The 24016-nt window shown below is 44.8% G+C and overlaps 1 protein-coding gene and 1 long non-coding RNA gene across 6 annotated transcripts in view; one reads left to right on the top strand and one right to left on the bottom strand.

Moving 5' to 3' along the window:
- Window positions 1–19194, bottom strand: part of LOC137435486 (uncharacterized) — a 49987-nt gene extending 30793 nt beyond the window's left edge. The window contains exons 1-2 of the long non-coding RNA XR_013624515.1: window positions 19052–19194; window positions 18426–18547 (exon numbers count right to left, since the gene is read on the bottom strand). This is a non-coding gene — a long non-coding RNA (uncharacterized LOC137435486). The remainder of the gene's footprint in view (window positions 1–18425; window positions 18548–19051) is intronic.
- A 37-nt stretch (window positions 19195–19231) lies between these two features.
- The window catches only part of LOC137435485 (uncharacterized), a 91348-nt gene continuing 86563 nt past the window's right edge, over window positions 19232–24016 (top strand). Inside the window, exon 1 of one of the 5 annotated variants that reach the window (XM_068129309.2) lies at window positions 19232–19343. Coding sequence is in view for 1 of the 5 variants with exons in the window: in XM_068129308.2 (XP_067985409.2) it covers window positions 19403–19412 (10 nt within the window). In the remaining 4 variants the exon portion in view is untranslated. Of the gene's footprint in view, window positions 19413–20929; window positions 20971–22693; window positions 22752–24016 lie in introns of those variants that run through there. The other 4 variants (XM_068129308.2, XM_068129311.2, XM_068129312.2 and 1 more) reach the window with 4 other exon arrangements.

The following is a 24016-nucleotide window of genomic DNA, read 5'->3' as shown; positions in this document are numbered from 1 at the left end:
GAAATGTTGGTCTGGTGTTCCTCGATCAAGAAAAGGCCTTCGATGCCATCGATCACTTTTATCTCTTCTCTGTTTTACGGGGGTTTGGTTTTGGTGAATTTTTTATCTCTCACGTACAGCTACTGCATAATAACATTTTTAGTTTAGCAAAAGTTAACAACATTTTATGTCAGCCTTTCCCGGCTAGTAGAGGCATTCGTCAAGGTTGCCCTCTTTCTGGCCTCCTGTACTCCCTCGCGATTGAGCCTTTGCTCGTTCGTTTGCGCGCACGTCTTCCCGGTTTCGTTCCTCAACCAACTGCGAACCCGTTCAAGGTGATTGCTTATGCAGATGATCTTTGTGCAATCGTTCACTCGGATGAGGACGTCTTGGCCTTGGTCCAATGCGTCCATGAATTCAGTTTGGCAAGTTCGGCAAAAGTGAATTGGAAAAAGAGCAGAGCTCTCTACCTTGGTCCGCAAAATGGCGCCACTCCTCCGACTCTGCCGGAGCAACTCGAATGGGCATGGGATGGCGTTCTTTACCTTGGTGTCTTTCTTGGTACCGAAAACTTCATTTTGAGAAACTGGGAATCTCTCATAATTAAAACTGAGAGGCGGCTGCTAAAATGGAAGGGCTTACTCTGCCAACTCTCCTATCGGGGCCAAACCCTCATTATAAATAACCTTGCAGCATCGATGCTTTGGCACGTTTTTATGGCACTGCAGCCCCCGGATTTTATTCTTAAAAAACTGCAATCTATTTTTATTGACTTCTTTTGGGGGTGGAAGCACTGGCTCAAACCTGGTGTGTTAAACCTACCCGTTGCTGAAGGAGGACAGGGTCTGATTGCCATTACCAGTAAAGTTATGGCTTTTCGCCTCCTGTCGCTTCGTCGACTGCTGTACACTGACGTCCCGTGGAAGGCATTGGCTCACTGCCTGCTTCGGCAGGCAGGGAGACTCGGCTACGATCAGGAGCTGTTCCTTATTGGCAGCAAGAAAGTCGATATGGCATCAGTCCCCCTGTTCTACAGGAGTGTGCTGGAGGCATGGCAGGTGGTTACCGTTCGCCGTGATAACAGTAATTATTCCCTTGAAATGTTCTTAAACGAGCCAATTTTTTTAAACCCCATTTTTGAAGGGGTCTGCAGTGATCGTACTTTTATGCAAAAGTTTATTGATGCTGGATGCACCAAGGTTAAAGATTTTAGAACCCCTCCTCCTTACAAGTGAAAACCAGCTGCTGACGTCGCTGTTGCCACTGGAGTTAGGTCCATTCGGGTCATTGGGAGGATATTCTCTGTGATTCTGCGCTTTTTCAAGCAAACCAAGCTAAAATGGGCTCCACAGGTGGAAGCTGGCCCTCTCTCATCCCAACACCCCTTTCCAGAGCTTTTGCTTCTTTTTCAAGGTTTCACCTCCTTTAAGTTGATGGAAAAATCCTCTGTTTATGGCATGTGTGTCAAAACCCTTGTTTCTGATAGACCTGCAGAACCACAAGCGCACTGGAGGAGAATGCTCCAGACTACTCATGCTACTTCGATAAACTGGCTTGTTATGTACAAGGTACCCATTGCCAAACGCTCCGGAGACTTGCAGTGGCGATTGGCACATCACATTTTACCCTCAAACGTTTTGATACACCGAATGTGTCCACATGTCCTTGAAAAGTGCCCTTTTTGTGATGCCCAGGAAACTCTTTTTCATGCCTTTGTTGGATGCCCAAGATTGACACCACTTTTTACTGTTTTATCGCATGTCATTCAAGGGTTGGGGTTGGTTTTTACACACTGTGTTTTTATATTTGGTTTTAGTATTAAACCCAGATGTAGGCACGAATGTTTTTTAGCCAACTTTTTAATTTCTGAGGCAAAACTTGCTATATATGTGTCCAGGAAAAGGAAAATCCAGAACAGTGTTGTTCCAGTGGATGACGCTGTAGTCTTTCTTAGGTCATTGGTGTCGTCTCGGCTGAACCTGGAATTGTCTTTTGATAACTGTGGGGACTTCCAGAAACGATGGTGTGTTCGGCGTTCCTTGGGCAGTTTAACTGATGGAGTCCTTACATTAAACTTGTAATATAGCATTGCTCTCTTATTTGGTGTAATGTGAAATGCTTCGAAATGGTACCTTTTATGACTGTATATATCAACTTTATTTGCTGTCTGTATTGATTTGTAACCATGGTTTTCTTTTTCTCACTGTCTGTATTTGTATAAATGCTCTCATGACCTGTAAATATTTCTGTTTTTTACCTGTCTGCATTGGTAGAAAAGGTTTTTCCTTCAAAAAAGGAATGAAAATCTCTCTGTCTCTCTCTCTCTCTATCTCTCTCTCTCTCTCTCTCTCTCTCTCTCCCTACCTCTCTCTCTCCCTCTCTCTCTCTCTCTCTCTCTCTCTCTCTCTCTCTCTCTCTCCCTCTCTCAATGTTTCGCTTAATTTAATTAAACGTTTAATTTGCTCTTGATGTGGTCATAGCTCTTGCATGAGCATTTCCTTAAAAAATTGTTTGTGGTTTTGTTTGTGTCTTCACCTTTGGTTTGTAAAATTTTTATACTTGCTGGTTTCCTTTAAATATCCTTTGCTCCTTTTGGTGAATTCATGATCCTTACAAAATGTTTCTTTAAACTGGTTGCTTTGCTTACAACCGCTTTGTGAAATGGCTTGTATTTTTATAATAAAAGGGCACAAAAGTCTCTCTCTCTCTTTGTCTTTCTCTTTTTCTCTCTCTCTCTCTTTCTCTCTCTCTCTTTCTCTCTCTCTCTCTCTCTCTCGCGCCCCCTGCTGGCCTTTCGTGTGTTGGGCGTGGCAAGATGGCGTGCACTGGTGTTCGTGTGCTGTAGCTCCGTGCTTGTGTTGTGTTGTCCCGTCCCCCCCCCATTCCTTCCATTCCCATCGCGCCTTTGTCGTGTCCCTCTTTACCACCTGTGCCCCTTTCCCTCCCTTGAGACAGAGAGAGTGAGAGAAGAGCCCAAAGGTGAGAGCAGACCCGTTCGGTTCAGTCTACCTGCTCCGTCGGTGCTGTTTACCTTACTCGCGTCGTGTGAACTTTATTATTCATTATTTCATTTCGACTTTATTTATTTTGTGTCCTTTCCGCCTGGTCAAGGTGGAAAGGTGAGACATCGCCGCTATGGCGAGTGTTCGTGCACGGCAGGAAGGGTTTGAAACCCTAACAAGGAAGCATGCTTTCGTGTGTGTCCCTCCCGAAGGTGTTCCTACCGAGGACATTATCCTAGCTGTAGGGAATGTTATCGGCGATGAAAATGTCCGCGCCGCGTCGCGGATGAACCAAAAGTTTGTTGTTTTCGTGTCGGACGAGAAGTTCGTGCATGATGTTGTTAGTACCGGTCTGTCATTGAAAGGTGGGCAGTTCGTCATGGTTTCCCCGATGGACACACCGGCGATTAAAGTTATTATTTCAAATGTCGCTCCGTTTATCACAGATGATAAATGAATGGCTGTTCTGACCCGGTATGGAACTGTTGTTTCCCGAATCTCGATGATTCCCCTGGGATGTCGGGATGAACGAATGAAACATGTTATGAGTTTCCGGAGACAAGTATTCATGGTGCTTCCTGATCGCGGCGACGATACAGGACTAAACATCTCGTTTAAAATTTCGGTAAATGATCGTCAATATCAAATGTACGCTTCGTCAGGCACCTTAACGTGCTTCCTTTGTGGAGCCTTCGGACACGTCAAAAGGTTTTGTCCCAAAGCATCTTGTACGAAGTGCGGCAAATTGGGACACACCAATGTGGGCTGTAAAAAAGAAAACGCCCCGACCGTGCTTCCTCATGCCTCGACCGTGCTTCCTCACGCCTCGACCGTGCTTCCTCACGCCTCGACCGTGCTTCCCCACGCCTCGACCGTGCTTCTTCACGCCTCGACCGTGCTCCCCGACGCTCAAACCGTGCTCCCCGACGCTCAAACCGTGCTTCCTGGCGCTCAAACCGTGCTACCTGAAGCCCCGACCGTGCTTCCCGACGCCCCGACGGTGCTTCCTGATGTCCCAACTGTGCTTCCCGAGGTCCCGACTACGCTTCCCGAAGCCCCAACCGTGCTACCTGAAGCCCCAACCGTGCTACCCGAAGCCCCAACCGTGCTTCCCGAAGCCCCGACTGTGCTTCCCGACGCCACGACTGTGCTTCCCGACGCCCCGACCGTGCTTCCCGACGCCCCGGTGCTACCCAAACCCAGTGAGATGGCACTTGGTGATGCTAGTACTGCTGACGAACCCATGAATGAAGAACTTGTCATACTGACCAAAAAACGGAAAGCACCACTAACAAATAGCCCCGATGGTGCGATAAAGAAGGCTGTCTTGGGCAGAGACACTGTCTCTGCAAAAGAGGGCAAAACGTTTACAGCAAACGAAAATATCGAACGCCAAAGTGGTAAAGAAGATGTTACTGATTTCCCAAGCTCTGAGAATAAAGCCGACATTGATCCGAACAATGCGGCCATTTTTGAGCCTGAACGCGAAGCACCACCGGTCCCCCCTCCAGTAGCTGAGCGGACTGGTGACCAAACAAATTGCTCTGTCTCACAAACAGAAATCGTAACCCCGGCTACGCAGAGATCTGCAGCCATTTGCCAAAACACACATAAAGAAAGTAAGCACCAGTCTGCTCGTGAGTGTGTACCAGAGTACCCAACGAAATCTCAGGAGATGCCTCCAGAGGAGCTCGTGAGAGCTGCAAGTAAGGCCCAAGATCCAGGTGGGACATTATCAGACCTGTCAGAGTCTGAGGACGAGGTGGAAGTGACTGAGCTGTCACAGTCATCAGCATCTCAGTCACAGATACCCCCCCAACACATCGTGTCGTTTCTAGCCGAAACGTACAGACAGCGTAACATAGTCATTAAAGACCATTTTGACGATTTGGCTGCATTCATCCACACTGCAAAATCCATAATTAAAACGCCTGAACAATTTGACCTGAATAAGTCACAATACCACAGGTTAAGAAAATTCATCACACGTGCAGGTGTAGAGTGTTCCCAGCCACAGGCTGATTTCATCAATACAGGATGAAAACTATAAAACTCGCAACCTTAAATATTAACGGTGGTGGTGCTAGACACCTCCGCCAGGTTCAAGTAAAAAACATATTTCAACGGAAAAAGGTGGATGTGATCTTACTTCAAGAAACTCACATCACACCAAATGTGGAACATAACTGGCATCAACTTTTTAAGAGCCAATGCTATTTCAGCAATTTATCAGCTTCATCTGCTGGAATCGGCTTCTTGCTGAAGCCAGGCCTCGTGTGTGAGTCATGCCATTTTCAGGAGGTAATAAATGGTCGGCTTAGCTCTCTCAAACTAGTAAGCCATAACTTCCATTACACCATTTTTAATGTGTATGCGCCAAGTGATAGCGTAGAGCGTAAGTCCTTCTTCACCGCAATGATAAATCACTTAAGATCAGTTGATTTTGATCATTGTGTGTGTGTCGGAGGTGATTTCAATTGCACCTTCGACCCATCGGTTGACAGAAATTCTGCCGAACCCCATCCTGAGTCCCATGTACACTTATCCAATTTTTTTAGCACAATGGGCCTCGTTGATGTTTGGCGGTTGCACCACCCAAGCACATCCCAGTACACCTGGTGTCGATGCGCCAATAGTCGAGTATCCTTGGCAAGGCTTGACAGATGGTACATCAACGTACCCTTTAAAAATACTGCGGTTTCTTCAAATATATTTCCTTCCGTGTTTTCAGACCATCATATGGTAACCCTAAACCTTTCCTTTCCTCAACCCGCAAGTAGGAGCGCTTATTGGAAGTTTAATGTTAGACTTCTAGAAGATGGTATGTTTAAGGAAGCCTTTCGTGTTTTCTGGGCAAGTCTAGTAGCAAAGAAATCTTCCTTTTCTTCATCCAGCATATGGTGGGATAACATGAAATCTCAAATTCGGGTGTTTTGTCAATGTTTCCAATCACACAGCACAAACGACAAGCACATTACAATGGCCCGGTTGGAATTGGATATTCTACATTTGGAGAATAAATTGGCTCATGAAAACAATGACGCCAATTACCGGTTATTGCTTGTAAAGAAAGCTCTTTTAAGGGAGTTAGTTCAAGAGAAAGCAGCCGGAACATTAATTAGACTTAGAATACAGAATGTAAAGTTATCAGACACCCCAAACAAGTCTTTCTTTCATTTAGAATCCTTAAGCAAGCCATCACGGCTAATCTCTTCTGTTTTGGACTCAAGAGGCAACGTTGTTGTCAACGAGGATGATGTTAGAATAAACATTATTGAATTCTTTACAAAACTTTTTGAGGAGCAGACTGTTTGTAATGATACAATGATGGATTTAACCTCTCACCTCCCCTCCCTAACTGAGGCTCAACGGTTGGAGCTTGACCTACCAATCACCCTCCTTGAGCTAACCTGTGCTCTTGCTGCCATGGATTCAGGGAAAGCTCCGGGTATTGACGGTCTACCTCCCGAATTCTTTCTGACATTTTGGGACCTTTTAGGCCCTGAGTTGCTGAATGTTTTGGACACTTCTATACAGACTGGTATAATGCCGCTGAGTCTAAGAAGAGCCGTAGTGTGCTTGCTCCCGAAAACTGAAGATCCCCGACTTTTGGTGAACTGGCGACCGATCTCCCTGCTGTGCACGGACTACAAGCTTTTTTCAAAAGTACTGGCTAATCGACTAAAAAAGGTTATTGGTGATCTAGTACTGCCAGAACAGAGTTACTGTGTTCCTGGAAGATCCATCCATGATAATATTTCTTTAATCAGAGATCTCATTGATGGTAACCGTGTTAAAGAGGACTTTGGAATGATGTCGCTTGATCTTGAAAAGGCATTTGACAGTATCGACCATAAGTTTATGCATCATGTGTTACAGGCATGCGGCCTCGGAGCAAACTTTCGTTCCTACATTTCCTTGCTATACAATACACGGATGTATTTAGTTTAATTAAGATTAATAATGTGCTGGCTCCCCCCATCAAGGTTCGGAGAGGGGTCCGGCAAGGGTGCCCAGTCTCTGGTTTATTGTTTGCTCTTTCCTTAGAGCCTCTTCTCAATCTACTGAGAAAGAAGATTTCTGGAATAGCACTCACTCCCATGAGTGCACCGCTAACCCTATGTGCTTATGCGGATGACGTCTGCATCTTTGTAAAAGATAAGGATGATATTGATATCGTTGTTGAGTGCCTGTCAAAGTTTCACGCTGCCTCCTCTTTAAAAATCAATTGGAACAAGAGCAAGACGTTATGGATACCCTCCCTTTATCGCAACCTTCTTCAGCCTGTACCACAGCCGCCCCCATCCCTCCCCGCAGGGTTGCTGTGGGGAAGTGAGGGAATTAAGTACTTGGGCATATTCCTTGGTTCCCCACAGTATGCTCAAAGAAATTGGGACGGAGTAATTGAGCAAGTGGGAGAAAGATTGAACCGATGGAAAAGGGTTTTACCTCATTTGTCCTTCAAGGGCCGTGTGCTAGTGATCAACAACTTAGTTGCCACAATGTTGTGGCATAGGTTCATCTGCCTGCAACCGCCGGAGGCCCTACTCAAAGCACTCCAGGGCAAACTGGTGGACTTCTTCTGGGGAGGCTACCACTGGCTACGACCCGATGTGATATGTCGCCCCTCGGCTGAGGGTGGCCACAACCTCGTCGACATCAAAGCCCGCCTAATGGCCTTCCGGCTGCGGTCCATTCAACGTCTCCTCTACATGGAACATCTGCCAGGCCGGCTCCCTGCACGCCTTGTACTGCAGCGAGCGGGTAGGCTCGGGTACGGGTTTGAACTCTTTCAAATGAACCTCCAGCATGTCGACATATCGGTTCTCCCTGCTTTTTACCAAAGCCTTTTAAATGCCTGGCAGAGCCTTTCTGTGAGTCGTCAGGCGGACACATATGTAACGAAAATGCTGGCACACGAGCCTTTGTTCTACAACCCTCTCTTTCCCGACATTCCAAAGAGTCGAGATTTTTGCCAACACTTTATAGCAGCTGGTATTGTGAAGGTGCGGCATCTCCGACATGACTCAGGGTATGGTTGGAAATCCGTAAGTGAAATCGCCGACCTGACAGGGATTTGGTCCCATAGGATGATTGCAAAAATTTTGAGGAAAATGATTCAGTTGGGACGGCAACTTGGCCTAACTTGGACTCGAGGTACAGAAGAAGATCTAAATGAGCCGACAGTGCCTAAATTAATTGTTGAACCCATTCAAAACGATTTGCCCCCTGTTAGCGATGGGTCAAAGCTTTTCCAGACAATGGACAGCAAGGGCATCTACAAGATGTGCCTCAAGCTGTTAAATGGGAACCCTTCGTTAAATGGAGTTACCCGATGGAAAGGATTGTTACCCGGAGGACCCCCCTCCGAACCTATCTGGGAAGCCATGTACAGTGAGCCCACATCCAAAAGAACAGGTGATCTCCAGTGGCGTTTGGCCCACTGGATTGTTCCCTCTAACACGTTTATTAGACATTTTTCTCCTGTATCTGTTTGTTGTCCCTTCTGTACAGTCAATGAGGACTTGTTTCACGCATTCATAGACTGTATCCGATTATTTCCTTTGTTTCATTGGTTGAATTACATTGCACATGAAATGCATGTTACCTTTTCTTTGAGAAGTTTCGTCTTTGGTTTTGCCCCTAAACAGAATCCTGCATCTAAACTGTTTAGTTTCCTAATAGCAACTGCGAAGCTTGCTGTTTATCTAACAAGAAAAGACAAACTATCTGGCAAACCGATAGAGCACTGCAACATCATGTCGTGTTTGAATGCATTAATCTCAGCAAGATTGAAACTGGAATTTACCCTGTCCAACGAGTCCGGAAATTTTCATAACTTTGTTGATACTTGGTGTGTTGGTGGGTTTTGTGAGGTTAAAGAAAATGAATTCAGAATACTGTTGTGAAATACTGATTGTTTTATTTGATGATCATTGGGTGCTTCTTCTTTTTCTTTTTGTTGGCATTATTGATTTTATTGCAAAACGTGTAGATTGTTACTTTTATATTTTGTAATAAAAGGACTAAAAAGTCAAAGTCTCTCTCTTTCTCTCTCTCTCTCTCTCTCTCTCTCTCTCTCTCTCTCTCTCTCTCTCTCTCTCTCTTTCTCTCTCTCTCTCTCTCTTTCTCTCTCTCTCTCTCTCTCTCTTTCTCTCTCTCTCTTTTTCTCTCCCTCTCTTTTTCACTTTTTCTCTCTCTCTCTCTCTCTCTCTCTCTCTCTCTCTCTCTCTCTCTCTCTCTCTCTCTCTCTCTCTCTCTTTCTTTCTCTCTCTCTCTCTCTCTCTCTCTCTCTCTCTTTCTCTCTCTTTCTCTCTCTCTCTCTCTCTCTCTCTCTCTCTCTCTCTCTCTCACACACAATAATTCCTGTCTTGTGTCTGTCTGTCTCAGACAGTACAAACAATGTAAAAACAATAATACCTGTTTTGTCTCTCTCTCTCTGTCTGTCTTTGTCTCAGATGGTACAAACAATGAAAAAAACAATAATTCCTGTCTTCTTTCTCTTTCGCTCTGTCTCGCTCTGTCTCTCTCTCTCTCTCGCTCTGTCTCTCTGTGTGTGTGTGTGTGTGTGTCGCCGGCTGTCGGTGCGGTGTCATGGCGTCTGCTCGTGTTTTGGCATTGTAGCTCCGTGCTCGTGGTTTGTATCTTTACCCTCCCCTTACCTCTGCTCATCTTTGTGCCGTCTTTTGTGTATCCCCCTTCCACGTTATCATCCCTTCCCCCCTCTTGAGAGTGAGAAAGTGAGAGAGCACACGTGGTGAGACCGGTAAAGGTTCCCCCTTAGGGTGGTTCCCTCTTCGGTTTTTTTTTTGTCCCCCATCGCACCGCGTATCGAAAGGGGGACTATGGTTTTCCCTTCCGTCTGTGCGTGCGTGCGTACGTACGTGTGTGTGTGCGTGCGTGCATAAGCGAAGGACCGCATTCGAATTTGGTGTGTGGGTGCAACCCACGTCAAAATCCAAGATTGCCGCCGCCATGTATGTCTGATGCCATGGTATGTCTGAACCTTGTGAGTGGAATATCTTGAAAAATAAGCGAAGTACCAACTTCTAATCTGGTGTGTGGGTGTACCTATGCACAAGGAAGAACGCCATTGAAAATTGCGTCGCCCTGTCAAAATCCAAGATGGCCGCCACCATATATATATATGTCTGAACCTTGAGCGGAATATCTTGAAAAATAAGCGAAGTACCAACTTCTAATCTGGTGTGTGGGTGTATCTAGGCATAAGGAAGAACCCTATTGCAAATTGGGTCGCCACGTCAAAATCCAAGATGGCCGCCGCCATGTATGTCTGAACCTTGTGAGTGGAATATCTTGAAAAATAAGCGAAGTACCAACTTCTAATCTGGTGTGTGGGTGTACCTATGCACAAGGAAGAACGCCATTGAAAATTGCGTCGCCCTGTCAAAATCCAAGATGGCCGCCACCATATATATATATGTCTGAACCTTGAGCGGAATATCTTGAAAAATAAGCGAAGTACCAACTTCTAATCTGGTGTGTGGGTGTATCTAGGCATAAGGAAGAACCCTATTGCAAATTGGGTCGCCACGTCAAAATCCAAGATGGCCGCCGCCATGTATGTCTGAACCTTGTGAGTGGAATATCTTGAAAAATAAGCGAAGTACCAACTTCTCATCTGGTGTGTGGTTGTATCTAGGCATAAGAAAGAAGGCCATTGAAAATTGGGTCGCCACGTCAAAATCCAAGATGGCCGCCACCATATATATGTCTGAACCTTGTGAGCGAAATATCTTGAAAAATAAACGAACTAATAACTTCTAATCTGGTGTGCGGGTGTATCTAGGCATAAGGGAGAACGCTATTGAAAATTGGGTCGCCACGTCAAAATCCAAGATGGCCATTCTCCGCCATTGATCGTAATGGAGAGGAACCTCACCCAGCAAGCACGGCACCTTTGTTGAGAGCTTTGTCTAAGTATTCCCTTGTTGATGTGTGGAGAATCCGCAATCTTTCTGTCCGCCAATACACGTGGTGTCAGTGTTCAAACGCCCATCTATCACTTGCAAGATTGGACCGTTTTTACATCAATAGTGTTTTTTTAAATGTTGTGACCAATATGGACATTGTCCCAAGTGGCTTCTCAGACCATCACATGGTCGCACTTCGTATTTATCCACCAGTTCGGAATCGTGGTGCTGCCTACTGGACCTTCAATGCAAGCCTTTTGGACGACCAACTGTTTGTTGATGCCTTTCGTGTGTTCTGGAAAGCCCTGCTCCAACGTAAACCTTCCTTCCCCCGCCTTGGACAATGGTGGGACAATGCCAAAGTGCAGACAAGATCTTTTTGCCAACAATTTGGAGCTCACCATACCAAATATGACTCTGTCCTCCAGTCCTTGGTTTCCAAAGAAATATTATCCTTGCAGTCCAACCTCTCGGCCCCCAGTGATGAAAGAACCAACCTTTTGCTTGCAAAGAAAAAAAGCTCTTCTTGCTGGGCTTTGTGCAAAGGAAGCCAGAGGAGCACTGATTCGTCTCTGAATGGAGAACTTGTGTCACCTGGATACCTCTTATAAGTTCTTTTTTGAACTGGAAGCCCAAACAAAGAGAAGTCAGCAGATAACTTCAGTGAGAACAAAGGAAGGAAGGATAACGCATGATCAAAAAGATATCAGAGCCTCACTTAAACACTACTTCTCTGAACTTTATCATGCTCGGAACATCGACAACGAAGTTATAGAGTTGTTGACTTCTTCCTTACCTAGCTTGTCAGAATCTGCACTCCTACAACTGGACAAGGAAGTAACTTTGGAGGAACTGCATGCTGCTCTACAAACTTTACCTTCTGGTAAGGCCTCCAGCATGGATGGAATTCCTTCAGAACTTTATAAAACCTTTGGGACCTCCTGGGGCCAGAGCTACTTGAGGTTCTGATGGACGGCCGACGATCAGGCTCACTGCCGTTAAGTTGCCGTTGGGCTGTTCTCGCCCTTATCCCAAAAAAGGGAGACCTTCAGTAACCCTACCATTGGCGTCCCATTTCACTGCTTTGTGCGGACTACAAGATACTCTCCAAGGCTCTCACCAACCGGCTCAGAGCCGTTATTGCGGAGATCATACACCCAGATCAATCTTACTGTGTCCCTAAAAGGACAATTCATGACAGTATATTTATTGTGCGTGACATGATTGATATCTCTTCTCTCCAACAAAGAAATGTTGGCTTGGTGTTCTTCGATCAAGAAAAGGCCTTTGATACCATTGATCATTTTAATCTTTTTTCTGTTTTAAGAAGGTTTGGTTTTGGGGAAAATTTTATCTCTCACATACAGCTACTGTATAACACTTTTAGTCTTCTAAAAGTTAACAACATTTTATGTCAGCCTTTCCCAGCTAGTAGAGGCATTCGTCAAGGTTGCCCTCTTTCCGGCCTCCTGTACTCTCTCGTGATTGAGCATTTGCTCATTCGGTTGCGTGCACGTCTTCTCGGTTTCCTTCCCCAACCGACAGCGAACCCGTTTCAGGTGATTGCTTATGCAGACAACCTTTGTGCAATCATTCACTCGGATGAGGACGTCTTGGCCTTGGTCCAAAGAATTAAGTTTGGCAAGTTCCGCAAAAGTGAATTGGAAAAAGAGCAGAGCTCTCTATCTTGGTCCGCAAAATGGCTCCACTCCTCCGACTCTACCTGAGGAACTCGAATGGGCACGGGATGGAATTTTTTATCTTGGCGTCTTTCTTGGCACTGAAAACTTCATTTTGAAAAACTGGGAATCTCTAATAAATAAAACTGAGAGGCGGCTGCTCAAATGGAAGGGCTTACTCTGTCAACTCTCGTATCGGGCCGAACCCTCATTATAAATAACCTTGCAGCATCAATGCTTTGGCACGTTTTTATGGCACTGCAGCCCCCGGTTTTTATCCTTAAAAAACTACAATATATTTTTATTGACTTATTTTGGGGGGGGGGGGGGGGGGGAGCACTGGCTCAAACCTGGTGTGTTAAACCTCCCTGTTGCTGAAGGCGGACAGGGCCTGATCGCCATTACCAGCAAAGTGATGGCTTTTCGCCTCATGTCGCTTCGTCGACTGCTGTACACGGACGTCTTGTGGAAGGCCTTGGCTCACTGCCTGCTTCGGCAGGCAGGGAAACTCGGCTACGATCAGGAACTGTACCTCATTGACACCAAGAAAGTTGATATTGCATCAGTCCCCCTGTTCTACAGGAGTGTGCTGGAGGCATGGCAGGCGATTACCGTGCGCCGTGATAACCGTAACTACTCCGTTGAAATGTTTTTAAACGAGCCAATCTTTTTAAACCCCATTTTTGAAGGGCTCTGCAGTGATCGCACCTTTATGCAAAAGTTTATTGATGTTGGATGCACCAAGGTTAAAGATTTTAGAACCGCTCCTCCTTACAAGTGGAAACCAGCTGCTGACGTCGCTGTGGCCACTGGAGTTAGGTCCATTCGAGTCATTGGGAGGATTTTTTCTGTGATTCTGCGCTTTTTCAAGCAAAGCAGGCTAAAATGGGCTCCACAGGTGGAAGCTGGCCGTCTCTCATTCCACCATCCCTTTCCAGAGCTTTTGCTTCATTTTCAAGGTTTCACCTCTTTTCATTTGATGGGAAAATCTTCTGTTTATTGTATGTGTGTTAAAACCCTTGTTTCCGATAGACCCGCAGAACCACAAGCACATTGGAGCAGATTGCTCCAGACTACTCGTTCCACTTCGATCAACTGGCTTGCTTTGTACAAAGTACCCGTCGCCAAATGCTCCGGAGACTTGCAGTGGCGACTGGCACATTATATTTTACCCTCCAATGTTTTATCTCACCGTATATGTTCCGATAACACAGAATCGTGTCCCTTCTGCGGTGCCACAGAAACCATTTTCTCACATTTTTATCGATTGCTCTAGGTTGGGCACCCCTTTTTACAGTTTTATCACGTGTTATCCGGGGGCTAGGCCTAGCTTTTACTCATTGTGTTTTTATTTTCGGTTTTAGCATCTCCCACCAGTGTAAAGATGAGTGCCTCTTAGCCAACTATTTGTCCTCTGAAGCAAAGCTTGCTATATACCTGTCAAGGAAACACAAAATGCAAAATGTTTGTGATTCTGTTCTTCTTTCTGATGTTGTTCACCTTTTTAAAACCTTGGTCACATCACCTGTACACGTTGAATTTAAATCCAGTGATTGTACACTGTTTTCGCAGCGGTGGTGTGTGAAAGCATCTTTATGTGAACTTGTTGATGGTGTTCTTACATTGAATTTATAATTTACTTTTTTGACCTTGCGCCATCACCTGCCTGTATTTGTTGGATTTACCTTGGACACAACGATTCCTAGCAATAAAGAGGAACAAAAATGTCTCTCTTTCTCTTTCTCTTTCTCTCCTCTCTCTCTTCTATTACTGTGTGTTCATTCACTTGCCTGTGCTGTCTTCCTGAGGTCCCCTACCCCTTTGTCAGTTTATTAATTTTTACCTTCTGCTACCTTGCTCTTCCATGAGCCTCGATTCTTTTTCTTTCTTTTAATAAAACCTTGAACTCCCTTTTCACCTGTAAAGGTTTTGTGGGGTGAGTCGACCTCCCTTTGTGCATGTGTGTTCGCTTCCCTTGTATATTTTCATTTCCATGAGAGAGAAGCCGGTTATAATTGCCCCTGATGGTCGAAAGAACTCGATGGTTCAGTATTTTTCCATGGCCAGCCCCATATCTAATGTGCTCTCGTTCAGGCAGGGGAAATGACCTGAACCCAGGCAGATATGCCCCATGTGACATATTGTGACACAACATGGTCGTCCCTAAACAAACAGCTTGCCGTTATTTGCTTTGCTTTGTCGTTTTCTTCTTCCCAATAACAGTTATCTCTCTGATACAAGTCAGGGATGGGGTTTTGCGAGCCATTGCAAATATACCCTCGTAGCTCATGTAGACCGCTATGTCCTCGTTTGTAATTTTCCACACCGCTGTGGCCTGTTGAACTTGGTGACCGACTGCGCTTTCCACCATTTTACAAGTTTTGAGCTGTTTAAGTCTTTCGAGTCTAATTTTTTACACAATTACTGTCATTTCTGTTCTATCCTGTGCTCGAAAAGACTACTTAATGGCTCATTCAATGTAGTTGGCTCATCGAGTGCAGCTGTAAATTGGCATAATCCCTAATTTGAGGACAAATGTAGGTAGTTTTGCCCATCGCGGGGATTGTGAGTGCTGACGTGTTCTTGTACGTGAAGACTTTAGAAGGAGAGGTGATTAAAGTTGTTAAATGACACTTCTTTTTTATCCCCTGTGATAATTTTACTTTTCAAGACAGCTTACCCTGCACGTCATGACATACTCTTACCCCAGGTAGCCAACAATGCCAGTTCGAGCATAGTTCATGAGCTGGCAGGGTGGGCTTGGCGTCGCTGCCCACCTGGGATGTGATGGCCCCTAACGATGGAAACTATGTGAGCCATGGGTGAAACCATCAATATGTTGATCTATGTATGCCAATTGTTGTGGGAAGTAAGAAGAAGCTGATGTTTCGGACATTCACCCTTTGCTCCGCCGAAGGGTGAACTCTTGAAATGTCCGCTTCCCACAGTGGTCAGCTTACTTAGATCGATCAGTGTCCCTGACGGTTTTGTCCGCCGATGCAGATCAACACCAGTCTTCATTACCTCCACCACCGAAGGTGGACGGAGGTTATATATTCACCCTTATTTGTCCGTTTGAGCAGGATATCTCAAAACGTTGTGGGCAGATTTCGACGAAACTCGGTGGACATGTTGGGATTGCGACAACAACGAAGATATTTGATTTTGGTGAACATCGCAATCTGTTTCTGGATATGAGAACTTCTTAAGTGATTCTTCACCATTGAGAGATAGGACCAAAAACAATATATAACACTATATCTCAAAAAGTTGTGGGCAGATTATGACAAAACTATGTGTATGAGTTGGGCAGGTGACAAGAACAAGGCGATTCGATTTCGATTCAGGTGCGGATCCAGATCCGGCCTCTCAGTGGATACAAAATGTAAACTGTTCAGCCTGGTGGAGGTGTGCGCTCTACCGAGTGCTGTTCTAGTTTAATCTGTAAATACATTTTAGTTATTATCGATGGAAAGGTGAGTCCGCATTTCTCGATGCTGCCTCATGCTTTCTGGAATGTTCAAAGCCGTTTCGATGCATCGTCATCCCGACCTTTTATGAGTCTCTTCTACAACGACATCACTGAGTGGGAACTTCTGTTTTTTTTGAAAAGGTTGCTCATGTTCAAGGTGGGGTTGTATCTCGCAAACAAATAATTACCAGAAATACTTCTGCAGGGTGGAACTATCATGACCAGAATGGTCATTTCTGTGCTTTTGTGTCATATCGTTTCGAAACCACCGACGTCAACCAAGTCACCTGTAATTCAAACCAAATGACAATGTGGTGATTCATCAAGCTACCTCTTTCTTTCGATAAGAGAAATTCAAGAGGCTTCCACTTCCTGGAAATTCAAGAGGCTTCCACTTCCTGGAAATTCAAGAGGCTTCCACTTCCTGGAAATTCAAGAGGCCTCCACTTCCTGGAAATTCAAGAGTTCCACTTCCTGGAAATTCAAGAGGCTTCCACTTCCTGGAAATTCAAGAGGCTTCCACTTCCTGGAAATTCAAGAGGCTTCCACTTCCTGGAAATTCAAGAGGCTTCCACTTCCTGGAAATTCAAGAGGCTTCCACTTCCTCGAGGCACATCTTCTCGAGAGGAGATTTTGATTGGATCAGACTCGAAGGCAGCACGAAAGTTCCAGCAGTGAGGGGGAGGAAGAAAACTTTCTCGGTTTCTTTTTCCCTGTACCTGAAACGTTTAAAATGCCAAAACGAGGCTGCCAGGACAACCATGGGAGCACACTCACCTTCGAGCTGTACGGCGTGGGTTCGATTCCCAGCCCGACAAGAGCGTCTGGTGCTTTGTCTTTTTCTTTTCCGTAGCTTGATGAAGCACCACATTGTCGTTTTCATCTTGCAGAAACATTTCTGTGACTACGTGAGCCATTACTTGGCTTCACCTGCTATGTACTTGTGAACCTGCAGTGATGTAAGAAAGGGTCAGCTGCGCTTCTCCGCCAATACGTCCAGATGGGGAGTGAAAAGTTTGTTCAAACGTAAAGTTTTAAACTTTATATAAAACAACATGAAATTGAAATGCCTAAAGCTAACAGCAAAAATGGGGAATAAAAGTCTGCTGGACCATTACCTCGTCTTCCTACCTGTACAGAATGCGCGTGCCATGCTTGTATAACCTTTTCGCCGCTCCCCTCAGTGCTCTCATTCCCTTACTTGTTTTATCCAACTGTGGTTAATCTGTCGTTGCATTACCTTTTAAATCTTTGTCACTTTGCTCTTTCATGAGCCTCGATTTTGGAGAGTTTCAGTGTGCGGATGACTTAATGTTGAGGAATTACTGTGGAGGGGAAATGATGGCTCACTAGAGTCGCTGATATGGACATTGGACATAGTTCAGGCACGAAGGAATGTGTTAGGGTTGTCAGTTTGATGTTCATGAACGGAGACGGGTGCCTGTCATGGGTGATGCTTTGGATTTGGAAATGCGCAAGTCAGGTCCCTCTTCGGCTTGGGTAGAAAGATAGTAGACAAGTACAGATACATTCCAAGTACACCGCCCCCATTCCAAATAAATAAATATCCTCCAGTGCGGCATTGCTGGGGCACCCGGCGATACCACCGTGCAGCTCATAGAGACTGTATTGGGAGGGAGAGGTGTACAATAATTAAAATCAACAAATAATGATCATAAAATATTTTCTTAATCAATTGGCTAATAGCATACCGAAACCACCAGTGCTTCATCCGAAGCTGTAACCTTTTGAAAATTAATTAAATGTCATTAATCGAAAAAATTAAATAATGAATTGATTAATCAATAAATAATTAATCGATTAATTGATTAATCAATAAATCAAAAGTATCCTTTATAGCCACATCACTTGGTCACTGTCGTGTCCAAATATCAGCTTCCGAGCTCAAAAGGTGCCTGAGATATTTCCCAGATGAGAAAGAAAATAAATATGTACTTAATTAATCGATAATAATTAAGTAACTAATCAATTAATTGATTAATCAAAAAACAAAAAATACTCTTTTTTGCCAAAGGACTTGCTCACTATTGTGCCAAAATTTCGGCTTCCTAGCTCAAAGGATGGCTGGGATATCACCCGGACAAACAAACGAGAAAGAAACCGGAGTGACAACCGAGTACTCCCTTTCAGCGCACGTCATTGCCGGGCCCCCTTCGGTGCCCGGTGATGACGTCATGCAGCGCATGTAGATGGCAGAGGAAATGAGCGGTGTACAACGTCCAGTTTGTCCTTTAGCTATCTGGGTCAAAGTTCAACCTGTTCGGGTGCTTCAATCTCATCGAGCGTCGACTTGTACTCTTGATTTGCTTACATCGTTGATATTGTCTAACGTGATCACCTGAAAGTAGATGTACTTCAAGTGTGGCCTTTCAACTTCCACCAACCGATGCTCGCAGATGGGACACCCGGCTTAAAGTCCACCCGAAGGATGCTGCACTCCGTGATGCGAGAACGCTCTACCTGTGAAGCAACAATAGAACACACAGGTTGTCATCGGGTCGGGAATATTTTTTTTTGCCATCTCTGTCATCAAGAAGGGCATGTGGACCAACTTGCCTGTGCTGTATCCACACAACAACTCTCCCACAGACTGCGGGTCCTGATGCCAAGAATTATACTTGGAGAGTTGGTGATGCAACCAGAAGATCTTGTTACCCAAACACGGGGAATACATACATAATGGCATTTCTGATTTAAAAAAAATATATAAATGGATTTGAAGGTATTTGGAAGGCAAGCCCTGCAGGTGTATATAAATTTGATGACGTCACCAGACAAATGAGGTAAAACATGACTGAAAATGCTCATTAATAGCTAATGAGTAATGAGGTAATTAGTTTTTATGGTCTTGAAGGGAACAAAAAATTCTCTTCATGTAAAGTACTTTAACCTTACATCAGAATTACATTGAGGAGAAAATTGTCGAAACACTTCACAGGTGTACAATGTATCTACTCGACTTACTCTGTTAAATATGAATCCTTTCGCTAATGCAACTGTCGAACGACCATGACATGACCTGACGCCACCTTCGATGCCACGCGGAGCGGGACTTCGCTCTGCAATTCTCCCAAGAGCCACGCCTACCTCACCAAGTCTCCGCCTACTCCAGCAGCTAACCCCTCCCCCTCGATATTGGCGGCCACTCCGTGTTTATGCTTTTCTCAGCGAACTTCAGCTTCTGCAAGTCGAACTATTTACATTTACGTTGTCGTCCAACATTTTGGCAACGCCTACCTGTGCATACATTAAAAAGGTAAATAAAAGCGTTGGTTCAACCCAAAGGGTTCATCTTTCCGTTTGAATTCGTTCACCATGACGAATGGTAAGTTGGACTGCGGGGTTAATTTAATTTAATAATTAACAGCATGTCATGCTTTGTGGATTCCAATCTGAGCTGCTGATTGTTGTGACGTACGAGTTAAAAACGAGCACTTTTACTATCATTTCACTGTCTATCGACGCAACAATTTGCGCGGGAATTATACTGACAAGAAAGTACTTAAGAACTAATTTATAATAATAATAATAATTCATTTATTTTGTATAGCGCTTTTCCAGAAGCCCAAAGGCGCTTTGACAGAGTGGAAAGCTCACTTTCATAATTTATAATTTATTTTGCAGACTTCACAATATCGTGTAAAATGACTTTTAATTGTTTTCCAAGTCGAGTTTTTATTTATTGAATTATTACAATATTCCGTTGCCTGACACATCCGGGAAATAAATTGTTTTAGCTGACGTCACATATCCCATGATGCTCACTGTTTGTTGCTTCCAAGATGGCGGAGCCTGCACACGGTATGAATTCGTGACGTCATTTTAAAGCTACCCATTGGCTCGGAAATAATAAAAGGGCCTTTTGATTGCTTCCTAAGGGACGTTTCTGCCGAATTAACTAATTAAGCTAATTGTTATAGAGGACGATGAGTAGGAAAGCAGTTGCTGCCCATCCACTTGCAAAATGGCCAAGATATGATGAGACCCTTTGCTCACACCGCGGTGTTGCCTCTGTAAAAGGATGTTTTATACGGGGGTGTCATTGTGTGAGTGGTCTAACGTTCCACCAGCAGCCCGAGTAGGCAATGATGTTGACCTGTCTCTGGCGAGACCCCTTGCTCCTTGCTTGCCCACCTGAGCCCACTTCCGGTATCATCATTCACCATTTTGTCCTGCTTTTATATGGTTGTTCCCCTTCTTCATTATACAGAATAAGAACAGAATAAGAACAAGCATTGTCAACCAGAATATTGAAAGGTGCATGTGGAGTGGTTGGACCCTGCTAGTGTACATGCTGTCACGTCTGCATATGAATTTTGTGAATGAGTATACGTTGGCCGAGTATCATGGAGATAGAGTGGCCACGTGTCCGACAGATAATTTTTTCCCTTTTCACCACGTCCCGTTTATTGTAATTTTAGTTATTTCCCCACGCTTCCACATCGCCTTGGGGGCTACAAAGGCATCTTCCTTCCAACTTCCAGGAATGAGAGACCTTCGGCTGCGTGGGGCATTACTTGGCTCACACCTAGAAAAGGGGGGGGCCAAAGAATCCCGTTCGAGTTAGAGTTTGTGAAGAAGAGCAGGACGAAGTGTGGGATGAATCAGCCTGGAGAGTCCAGCTAGTTCTGGAGGGGTGGCGAGACGTCGGAGATCACAGCACCGCTGGAGGGAAGAATCAGCCATTCGCCCAGAGTGTGTCGTGCCCCTGGGTGTGACCTCTGTATTTGGTGACCGTTTTCTGCCTCCCATTCCCTCCCATTATCTCCCTATAATTTGGCCCCGCTCACAGTTCCTTTTTTTCTTTGCTTTCCCACCTTGGCCAGCTTTTTACTTTGGATACATAAGGATCAGTGGCCGGAGTGCAGGTGTGTCTAAGTGCTGTAAGTAATTAAATGTACCTGCTTGATGTTAGGTTCTTACCTCGTATTTGCATGTGGGTGGTATCAAGTCAAAGTGTATTACAGTATCATTATTATTATTTTTTGAAGGTTTGTGAGTCCCCTAGCTCGGTCGCCTTGGTGGGAAAGGTCTCACTCAGTAGTCCCAGCTGTTGGGATTTAATCTTCCTGCCAACGGCTTTTAATTCGGTCAATAAGATGCTCGGTCTATCTTAGAGTGATACCCTAGGATACGCCATTGTCCACCAAGATACAGGTACTTGAAAATATCATATCATATATATATAAGGTTTTCCACTCTCTTTCATCTCCGCACCCTGCTTATCATGTTTGTGAAACTAATGTGTCATCATGCGTCGTTCTGTGAAAGTTTCAAACCGATAAATATCTTCAAAACTGAGCTGACCTTTTAATAATTTGTGATCTGTACGTAATTTGAACTGAGCTGGCTGTGCTTCCTCGTTATTAATCCAGATTCGCAAAGCTGTTATTATTTATTACCTCCCAGAAGTTTGACGCAGAAGGTGGTGGTTATGTTTTCACCCCTGTATTTTGTCTGTGTGAGCAGGATATCTCAAAATGTTGTGGATGGATACGGACGAAACTTGGTGGACAGGTTGGGTGGGTGACAATGAAGAAATTATTAGATTTTAGTGAAGATCTGGATACGATAATTAAAAAAAAAAGAAGTTCTTCACCATTGACCAATACATAGGACAATATCTCAAAAAGTTAACGACAAATTCGGACGAAACTTTGTGGATGAGTCGGGTAGGTGATGAGAACAAGCCGATTAGATTGATTGAAGCCAAAGATTGAAGCCGATTAGATTCAAGCCAAAGTTGATTTCCAGGGATCGTCAGAACGATGTCCAATCGAGACCAGAATCCCGTTCGGATGACAGTCACAGTCCCGCTGCCAAAGCTGCGCAATGGTGCCCTCAAGGCGACTGGGAAATCACACCCTCGGGTATGGACGTTCCACGGCTCCAAATCGGCGAACCGCAGATTTCCCACTCAAAAGCCACGTGACAAACGCACACCAGATTAACGTCTGAATGTGGTGAAAATGGTTGAAGCGAAGTGAAAAACCTTGAGCGATGCGCAAATCCTGCGCGAGGCAAAAATGGCCGACGGCCCGCTCTCGTGGCGTAACGGCACTCCGATGAATCTTGTCGGAATCAACCGCAAAACCTGTCACGCAGGTTTATCTGTCACAGTGATGACAACTCTGTCGCAGGAATCCCTTTCCTGGGAAACCCAAAGTTCACTCATGACTCTCGTTCGCCAATCGTTCGCTCCAGACCTCGAAGCAGCTAGGCTTCTTGTCCGACTCGCTCGCTCCGCCTTCTCTACCTCCGCTTCCTTTTCTTCCTCTTCGTCGTCGTCCGGTTCCGGTTTCATTTAAAACATTATCGTTTTACCTTTTCAAAATTGAAATCTCTATTTCCCCCAAACGACAACAATAATAGTACATGGAATCAAAAATGTCTACAGTGGATGAAAACCACAACAACGGAAGTGACGAATCCGTAACACTGGCTAGACAGCTTAGAGGTGAATGTGCATACCTCTCGGGTTTAGGCCATAATGTAGAGTCGTGGTAACCTCTGCTGCCCAGCGATTAATCATTGCCCAGTTTTACAAACGATTATTTTTGATCAATGTGGGATCTTGTTGGCGTAAGGGTTAGAGTGTTCATTCTGAGTCTGGCAGGTCGGCTGTTTGAACCCCAGTCGAGTCGTATCAAACACTTGTAAAATGGTACGTGCTTCTTCCCTTGCTTGACGCTCCACATTTAAAAGTTCATTTGGTCTATCATTACAAATTCCTGCTTTAACGTGCTGCTGGCAGTGTGATTCCGATGCCTTGTCCACCCCTGGTTATTTAATCTATAAATTTCATTGTCCATTTTCTGTGATTTTTTTTTCATTTGTATATGAATATCTGATAGCTAAGCGTTGTCCTTGAACTTAACATGTGTCATGTTGGAGTCTAAGGGAAGGGGCAGGGCAGATTCAAGTTTGTCTTGGGATTTTATTTTTGACTCTCCTTGTACTTGAAATGTTGATTACTGTTTGGGATATCAATGGTGATGTAACTTCATAGGTTGCTAGAAAATGGTACATTGGTAAAAGGAAAATGGATTGTGGAGCAGATCGATTGTCTCATTGCAATGTGGACATTCCAAGCTGCCACCCTGTATAAGCAAACCTTAGCATCAATCCAGGTGGTTAACTCACAAATATAGAAATGACTAATATACCACCTGACAGCTAATATACCAACAATATACCACCTGACACCCAGACAGCTTGTTTTCTAACAGCAGGGAATTTGAAACATGCCACTGCATCGTAAAACCTCAATACGTAGCCAACTTTGTATCCTTGCAATGGACATCAAAATTTTTGACAAACCAGAAACTGCCTCAAATCCTTTAACTATTGTACCCGGATAGCAAACCAGAAATACACTCGCAAAGCCAGCAGTAACATGTTGCAGTCTGAACAAAAGGAAGTCATTTACAGGCTTAACTAATCCACCGTCACCCTGGATAACTCCAGACAGGTTTGGCATGTCGTCTGGCAAGTGGCTGGAGTGGTTCCCTGACGGTAGTCCACCTCCTGCTTCAGGACAGCCAGGGTTTTTTTTTTTTCTTTTTTTTTTTTTCTTGTATACTGAATCGAGGCTCGTGAAAGAGCTAACATTTACTTCACAAACAAATCAACCAGACAAACAAAACACACAAAAAGCGGGAGCGGAAGACAAGATGGGGAGAGAAGGGGAAGCACACAACCACAACATTTGAGAGCAGGGAGAAGTGTGGGAGGGAGAGGGCTTGGGGGCAGGAGGCGTGGGAGGGGGAGGGCGGGGGGGAGAGGTATAAAACACAAGGGGACCGAAATTAGCGGGGGTAGAAAAGATCAAGGTTTTGGATGGGGGAGGATAAGAGATGGTGGTGAACAGCTGTTTTAAAGACCTGGAGGGTGCAGTGGGATTGAAGAGAGTGAGGGAGTTTGTTCCAG

The sequence above is a fragment of the Myxine glutinosa genome, chromosome 9, assembly GCF_964187855.1.
Source record: "Myxine glutinosa chromosome 9, kmMyxGlut1.1, whole genome shotgun sequence".
Taxonomy (NCBI): Eukaryota; Metazoa; Chordata; class Myxini; order Myxiniformes; family Myxinidae; genus Myxine; species Myxine glutinosa.
Note: the sequence above shows the minus strand (reverse complement) of the source record. Positions and strands in the feature narration are given on the sequence as shown.